This window comes from Benincasa hispida, chromosome 5, assembly GCF_009727055.1.
Source record: "Benincasa hispida cultivar B227 chromosome 5, ASM972705v1, whole genome shotgun sequence".
In the NCBI taxonomy this organism is placed as follows: domain Eukaryota; kingdom Viridiplantae; phylum Streptophyta; class Magnoliopsida; order Cucurbitales; family Cucurbitaceae; genus Benincasa; species Benincasa hispida.
The window spans coordinates 30,219,625-30,228,469 of record NC_052353.1 but is presented as its reverse complement, the minus strand read 5'-3'; the positions used below and the strand labels follow the sequence as shown (position 1 = coordinate 30,228,469).

At 39.4% G+C, this 8,845-nt stretch overlaps 1 protein-coding gene and 1 non-coding gene across 2 annotated transcripts; one reads left to right on the top strand and one right to left on the bottom strand.

Moving 5' to 3' along the window:
• Positions 1-5,906: 5,906 nt before the first annotated feature.
• Positions 5,907-6,010, bottom strand: LOC120078898. The gene has a single exon (XR_005482173.1). It is a non-coding gene; the product is annotated as a small nucleolar RNA R71 (small nucleolar RNA).
• Positions 6,011-7,021: 1,011 nt separating this feature from the next.
• LOC120077291 lies at positions 7,022-7,924 on the top strand. Its single transcript, XM_039031180.1, has 2 exons — positions 7,022-7,288; positions 7,397-7,924. The coding sequence occupies exons 1-2, from the start codon at positions 7,022-7,024 to the stop codon at positions 7,922-7,924; spliced, it is 795 nt and encodes a 264-aa protein (XP_038887108.1).
• The last annotated feature ends 921 nt before the right edge of the window (positions 7,925-8,845 follow it).

Genomic DNA, 8,845 nt, shown 5'->3' with positions numbered 1-8,845 from the left:
GAATTGGGCTGAATATCGCTGGTAAGGTGAGTATCGCTAGGATGAAAATTTGCCAGGAAAAGCTTGATCTCGCTAGCAAGGATCTCGCTAATCTCGCTGATCTCGCTAGTAAAGATCTCACTGATCTCACTTATGGGGATCTTGCCAGTAGAGTTGTCTTTATTGATTTGTTCCTTTAGTAAATGAATTATTTGAGGTATTTTACTAAGAATTCTAAGTAGTTTAACCAAGAATTATGTCCTTTCAGGCCAAGAAGAGCTATGAGAGGCATATAAACCGTTAAGAGCCCAGAAGAGCAGTGAGTGACTAAGTGAATTAATGTCTCCAATACTTATGTATATAAGATCAAGTAAGTTACAGTGACATTAATGATGAATGTATACTCCCCCAAAACAACAAATTGTTAGAGAATAACTTAACGCATGTTTCCCGACTTGTATATGTGTAAAACAGGCCAAGGTATGTCATGTAGTCACTACAAAAGTTAAGTTTCTAATTTTATAATATGCTTCCTAGGGGAAGGCTATGAGAGAATGAGTTCTTGTGTAAATGATAGGAAATGAAACTTAATTTGATGTTACAAAATACCCCGATACCGAAGGACATTTGAGAAGGTACCTGTCCAACTTGATACCAAAGGACATTTGAGAAGGTATCTGACCAACTTGGTACCAAAGGACATTTGAGAAGGTACCTAACCAACTTGATACCGAAGGACATTTGAGAAGGTATCTTAATAGCTCGATACTGAAGGACAGGTTTGAGAAGGGATCTGAGCAGAAGTACTTAAGATATGATGGTACTTAGCATGGCCACGTGCATGTAGGCAATTATGAGTGAGAGGCCGAAGTATGGGTCTCTTGGCCGGTAATAAACGTTGGGAACTAGAGCGGTTAGGCTCGTTCTCAACTAGGAAATAATAATGTTTAATGATGTCTAAGAATGGTTTAAAGCTACATTTAGAGACAATTGTTTGAGTTACTCATTAGTATATTTACATGCTTATAGTGATGGAATGTTTGATGTTATATGATTCTATAGTTGCTCACTGGGCTTTTAGCTCACAAAATTTATGTGTTTTTCCTTTTCAGGTAGCGGTCAGTTTCCTCAGGGTTGATCCTACTACTGCTTGCCACTAGAAGACTCGGCTTATTAAGAAGACTTAGGTTGATGATCTATTTATGTACACATGTTTTGAGAGGGACTAGGGCTTCTTTAGGAATGTTTGGGCCATCTGTGAATAATTTTCTGTAAATGTTCTGTCATGACTGTATGCATGTATTTATGTAATCTTTATAGAACCTTAAGGGAGGTTTGCTGTATACGTATATTACTAATGTTTTAAACAGGTTGGTATTTAGATTAGAAGGCTTGGAAGGTGGGTGCTGGCAGTAGGGCTAGTAACTACCACGGTCATATCCTCTTCCAGAATAAAAGAGTAATCTGGGTGGGGGTGTGACACAAATCAACCACAAAATCTAATTCTCAACTTGAATTCATCGAGTTACCAAGGGAACCTTATGGGCCTGTAGCTTGAAGCTCCAACGATACGTGAATAACTGATTAAACTCTTTAGTCATGGGATCCACCATTTGTTAACTGCAGGGCACTACATTAAAGATCGATAGCTGCACTCTTCTACTACAGATATATTTTTTTTGTCCATATTAACCAATCAACAGTGCAATAACCCTTCACAGATCGCTCGTAACTACAGCTGGGCTAATTTACTGTTTTTCCCCTGTAGTTATATTCAACTTCTTAAGTACCATGATTCCCCTAATGAACAATAAGTCATAGTCCTACTATGATGGGTTATCTCTTCCAAAGAGATGATGTTGCCACTATGTTCAAGACCTAGAATCAACCCTTAAGGGAGAAATCTATCTACTTACCGCTACTTCGGGGAAGGAATGAATTTCGTCTTATGTAACTGAGTTCCCAGCTCCCCAATTAGACAAATCCTTACAAAGGCAAGCTTGTTGAGTTGGCAATCTGGCCACTCTCACCCATACTAATCAAATGACCGCCCTCATAGGCAGGAGTTTCCAAAACACTCAGGTTTAAGGTCATATCCCCTATGGTCGTTTTAGTGAGATCTAAGTCTGAATTATCAACGACGTTATATAAAGAGAGTAATCATCTCGTGGTTCGGTCTTATAGAAACTCTTTGTATAGGACACCCCCACTCACATGTCTCCACATGAATGCTCAGGATCAGACCATCTGTAGTAGTTCACAACACTTGTAAACCTCTACAAAGGAAGCCGTATCCATAGTGTCACCAGGATAAGGTATCCCTCCTTTATCCTTATATTACAGACCATTTAGGTTATTACTTAAGGCATGATTCACTTGTATATCTCATATACATGCTTAAGTTTACATACAATAACTACGGATCTTAGTTTATTGGATATGAATAAATGAAAATAAAATAACTCTTATTTTATTAATAACAATGTGTACAATGTTTACAAACTACGAAACTCCGGGAGAATTAGGACACCAATCCCAACACATGTCGACAACATTAAAGGTGGCATTGAGAGCATGAGAGTTTCCAGTAGAAGATTCATCTTCTGGCGCAATTTTTTATTTTATAGCATATTTCCCATTAGCAGCAACAATATGAGATGAGACGATTTAGTTGAAACTGCTTTCCAAGTCTTATTGTCGATAGACCTTAAGAACTTTGTCATTTTAGGCTTCTAGTATGAGTAATTAGTACCATCCAAAATAGAGGATCATGTGATAGAACCACCTTCTTTAATTCCTTCCATGATCGAAGCACTCGAGATAAAAGTGATCCACTTTTATTCAAATTGAAATTAAGGTTGTAACCACTTTCTGCTATGTGTTGTAACCAGTAGAGCTTCATCGTTGACTATAGTGTCTACATATAAATGGAAAACGAAGTTGAGATGAATGTAAGAGAGAATAAGAAAACAAGAGAGTAAGGCATTCGTTCTATAATAACTTTGAACAAGAAGAAATAAAAGAGACCCTCCCGATTTGCATAATGGACGTAGACTTTTGGCCGAACCACTTAAACTCCTATGTCCTTTCTTTCTAACTCTACGATCGTTTAGCATTTACTAAAGTATCGTTTACATGATTGTGTAGTTCCTATCGCATCGTGTACTATCGTCTATACGATTGTTTAGCTCATCAGTTGTCGTCTACACAATCATCTAGCTCCAGTCAACTGTCGTCTATACGATCGTTTAGCACTTCATCCTATCATTTACATAATTGAACTATCGTTTAATTTTTGGAGCTTTATCTACACGATTAAGCTATCATTTGGTAAATGACAATAGAATTTCAAGCCTCGAGCATACAGCCTCACTGACATTGGAATTGTTCTTTACCATTAATTCTGAGTAATTTGTGATTGTGAACGTGAAGATCATAGTCATCTGGGACAACAAGTGGTATCAGAGCTCAGCGAACAACTGAAGACAGATTCAAGATTTGAATTCTTTCATATTTTGATTTAGAATAGTCAATCTTGAAGATCAAGAATGGCAACTACCAGATATGAAATTGAGAAGTTTGATGGTAAGACAGACTTTGAACTATGGAAAGTGAAGATTAAAGTAGTCTTGGGACAACATAAGGCTCTATTGGCCATTATGGACCCTACAAAGTACCCTGAAACACTCACTGAGGCAGAGACAAAGAAAATTGAGGTAAGCACGTATGGAACCATTTTCTTGAATGTCATAGACAGTGTTTTGAGGAGATTGTAGACCAGCCTACTAGCCATGCCCTCCAGACTGAATGAGATATATCTCAACAAAGACCTACCTAACTGATAACTTATAGAAATACAAGTTATTTTTGCTCTTAAGATGGAACAACTAAGGTTTTTAATAATAAATTTTCCTCATTTTTAGAAGAAACGCATGGATTTATTCAAACATTAACAAACTCATGCAAAAGAAGTTTTATTACTAAACATCACCACTTGCAAGCATGGGCATCTGCAGCAGGCAACGTCTCAAAAGCTTCCAAGAGTCAAGTGGCTAACCAGGGCATGGACTTTAATGCTACCCATTCACCAAGTGGACATGACCAACACCTATAAATAGATGAAGTCCCTCCAGAATTAAAAAGTTCGAAAATTATCAAGATCCTTACTCTTTATATAGCGTAGTTGTAATTTTAGTCTTGTAGAAGCTGTGCTGTGGTGCCAAGACGATCAGACGGGTTGAGAACCACCACCACCGCCGGTCAAGAAGAAGAGGAAGCCAATCTTGAGAAAGACACTTCATCCAATTCCTATACAAGTGATTGTACACAACAAGATTGAGCTAAAGAATTACAAGAGATTGTATTCTTTGGCTTGACTCAGTTTCCTTCTTCTCATTTATCGCTTTCATTCCATTAGATTAAATATTGCTTTTGTAAAGACTCTCTGTTTCTTTATAAAATTCATATATTCGATCCATCACATTTTGCCCTTGTTTGTCTCTTGTTTATGATGCATTAATACTTTATGCAAACTTCATTTCAACGCTTAAGCCAACTTGACAAATTGGTAAAATGCATCTTTAACTTAGATTGTTCGAAAGAATAACTAAGCTGCATAAAATAGGATGCCTAGTACAACTAGAGATAGACTTACTGGTGTTTGTTGCATTTTGTGTTAGACGCATGCATCCTAGCGATAGGTTTTGTATGTTATTCGTATTGAGAAATGTTAAATGAAGTCTAACGCATAAACAAAAGTAAACAAACCACTCTATCTCATCCATATCACATCCTGGTTTGTGTACATTCATCTTAGACCGACGCATCCATTTACATTAAACTCTATTCTCACATGATCCATCACTAACTACTCAACTCTTTTGCATCTCGTGCACAGGTACAACAATTTAGTGTAAACACATTTCTCACATTTATTTAGGAAAACCCCTACGGAGATACAATGCAAGGTCTGCATTTGGTTAATTGAATCCCGGAGATCGACTCTGGATTTTCCAGGAACCTAAATTAGATTTATACTTGGGTCTAGCTTAGGAAAACTTGAACGACATTAGAAGGAGTTGTGTGCATTCTGCTGCATATATCTAACGCCCGAATGCGTTACAATTACTTTAACGCATCAAAGCATAAACGCATCAATTATACTTAGAACTTATTCTTCCAATTTATTTTATACAAAACACTCCTAGAGTGAATCACGATAGCAACGAACAAGTTTTTGGCGCCGTTGCCGGGGATTCAGAAACAAAACTAACCAGAAATTTTGTTTGTATCTGTTGTAGGAACACTTCGGTCGAGGGAGTATTACAAGTTAAGCCTAAGCTCATGAACGTTTATGAGCAGGGAGAGCACTCCTGAACTCATATATGACCCCGAGATTGAAAGGACCTTTTAGCGTCGAAATCGATCTAACCGTTGTCGAAGGTTGAGGTAGCAATTTCTCAGACAACAAAACAGGCAACGAGCAATGGCGAAAGAACAATAAAATCAGCAACTAGCTCATGCTGCATAGAATCCGATCGTGATGGTGAATAGCAGCATGTGTCCCATGAGGGAATACGCGTCCCCTGTACTGTATGATTTCTCTCCAAGAATCATATACCCAACGCTGGATGGAACCAGGTTCGAGATGAAATCTGTTATGCTCCAAATGCTCTAGTCTGCTCGACAATTTGGGGGTGGTCGTGGTGAAGATCCTTACGCCCACATGGAGTGTTTCCTGGAAACGTGTAATTCATTTGTGATTCCTGGAATCACCCCCAAGGAGATCAGGTTGTCCTTGTTTCCCTATTCTTTGCATGATGACGCAAAACAATGGGTGAGCTCACTGGAGCCTGGTGAAATCACCACCTGGGAGAAGCTGGTGGAAAAATTTATGCAAAAATACTTCCCACCTACCACCAACGAGGAGGCGTCGAGAGATTATGAACTTTGAACAAGAAGATGCTGAGACCTTAAGCGCCGCATAGGAGCGTTTTAAGGGCTTGGCCAAGAATTGCCCAAACCATGGACTACCTCTAACTATCCAAATGGAAACGTTTTAAGAAGGACTGAATAGAGCATCGCAGATGGCAACAAACGCAGCAACAGCTGGTGGATTTATGGATAAATCTTACACTGAGGCTAAAGAGATACTAGATCGCATTGCTAAACACAATATGGAATGGATGGATGATACGTATGATGGAAGAGCTGACAGGAAGAAGAGATCTCAGAACATTAATTCTATCGATTCCAACGCAATAGCCACACTTTCTGCTCAAGTGGCTACGATGAGCAGCCTTCTGCAGAACATAACATTGGGAAACGCATCAAATCAGCAGAAGGTGAATCAGGTAGAGGCATTTGGGTAGCCCATGGTTAGCTGTGTGGGCTATGGAGATCCTCACTCCTATGATGAATGTCCACAAAACCCTCAATCGGTATGTTTCATAAAAAACAACAAATTCTCTAATATATATAATACTGGATGGAGAAACCATCCAAATTTTTCTTGGACAGAAGGAAATCATCAGAAGCACTACCCAGACGCGAACCATCAGCAAGGGAATAGACCATCGCCTACATTTCAACAAACGCATTAACAACATCAACAGCCCTTTAATAAAGGAGAACAAGCGTCGAGCTTAGGATCTTTGCTTGAGAACCTATTGAAGGAGTACATAGCCAAGAATGACGTGTTGCTGAAAAGCCAGGCGTTCAATCTTATCATAAATCTGGAAATTTAGGCAGGGTAGATAGCGAGCGAATTGAAAAGTAGGCAGCCTGGAGTTCTACCTAGCAATATTGAAACACTTGGGAACAATAATGGAAAGGAGCAATGTCACACGGTGACGTTGCGAAGTGGAAGAGCTCTTGAAGAAAGAAGAATGAATCCAAGAAACAACAGTCCTTTGAAAGAACGCATCACACGTTCAATGGATCAAGAAGAAAGAATGGCCGAGACTACAAGCCTTTCAGAACCCAGTACGTTTAATGTGGAAAGCCTGAGGTGCCTTTGAACGCACCATTCCCTAGACGTCTGATGAAGAAGAATGATGAACAACAATTCAAGCACTTTCTTGAGCTTCTAAAGCAGTTGCATATCAACATTCCACTTATAGAGGCTTTGGAGCAGATGCCGACATATGTCAAATTTTTAAAGGACATTTTGACGAAGAAGAGAAGAGTCAGTGAGAAGGAAGTAATAACGCTAACGCATGAGTGTAACGCGTTAGTAAGCAACAGTCTAGCAAAGAAGCAGAAGGACCCTGGGAGCTTCACAGTTCCTTGTTCGATAGAAGGATTGGATGTGGGTCATGCGTTGTGCGATCTAGAAGCCAAAATTAATGTCATGCCACTTTCAATTTTTAAGAAATTGGGGATTGGCTAAGGACAACCTACTTCTATTACTTTTCAGCTCACTGACAGAAAAATTAAGTCCCCAGAAGGGAAGATTGAAGACGTTCTAGTGAAGGTTGACAATCTCATATTCCCAGCAGACTTTATTATCTTGGACTATGAAGCAGATAGGGAGGTACCAATTATCCCTGGACGCCCCTTCTTAGCTACTGGGAAAGTTTTAATTGACGTGCATAAAGGCAAATTAAATATGCATGTGGACAATGAAGAGTTGAAGTTTAATATGCTGAACGCATTAAAGTTCCCAGATAGTGAAGATTGTCAACTAAATAATATTGAGTTGCCTAAAGAAGAGACCCATGTATGTGAGGTCCTCGCGTTGGAGAAGAACCTAAAAGAATTAGAGCCGCCAAGTCTGAGTGAGCGGCGAACAAAAGCAACGCGTCCATCACTTGAGGAACCACCAGAACTCGAGTTGAAACAGTTACCTAGACACCTGAAATATGCATTCCTTGGAACTAACAACACTTTACCTATGATCATTTCCGCAAATCTTACAGAGCCTAATGAGCAATATCTCTTGTAGATGCTGAAAAAGCACAAGCGTGCAAAAGGCTGGATGCTTGCGGATATTCGTGGCATTAGTTCATCTTATTGCATGCATAAGATTAGGCTGGAAGAAGGGAAGTCGGGGTTAATCGAGCCTTAAAGAAGGTTGAACCACATAATGAAAGAAGTGGTCAAGAAAGAAATTTTAAAATGGTTGGATGTGGGAGTTATTTATCCTATATTTGATAGTAGCTAGGTAAGTCCAGTCCAATGCATTCCCAAGAAACGGGGAACGACCGTGATAGTCAACAACAATAATGAACTCATACCCTCGAGGACTGTCATGGGCTGGGGCATCTGTATGGATTACAGGAAGCTCAACAGCAACTAGGAAAGACCACTTCCCCCTTCCTTTCATCAATCAAATGCTTGACAGACTTGCGGGCAAAGAATTTTATTTCTTTCTTGATGGATACTCTGGTTACAACCAGATTTTGATAGATCCAGAAGATCAGGAGAAGACTAAGTTTACTTGTCCCTTTAGAACATTTGCATTAAGACACATGCCCTTTGGGCTATGTAACGCACCTGGGACATTTCAAAGATGTATGATGGCTATCTTCTCTGACTTCCTAGGAAAGACCGTTGAAGTCTTCATGGACGATTTTTCAGTCTTTGGAGACTCATTCCAGTCATGCCTAGATAATTTGAAGGTCGTCCTTGCTTGATGCGAGGAAACAAACTTGGTGTTGAATTGGGAGAAATGTCACTTCATGGTGAGTGAAGGAATTGTCTTAGGTCACAAAGTATCTAAGGCTGGCTTCGAAGTAGATGAAGCATAAATAGATGTCATAGCAAAACTTCCACTACCATCAAATGTTAAAACTTTACGAAGTTTTCTAGGGCATGCTAGCTTCTATAGACGGTTCGTTAGAGGATTCTCTCAGATTGCGCGACC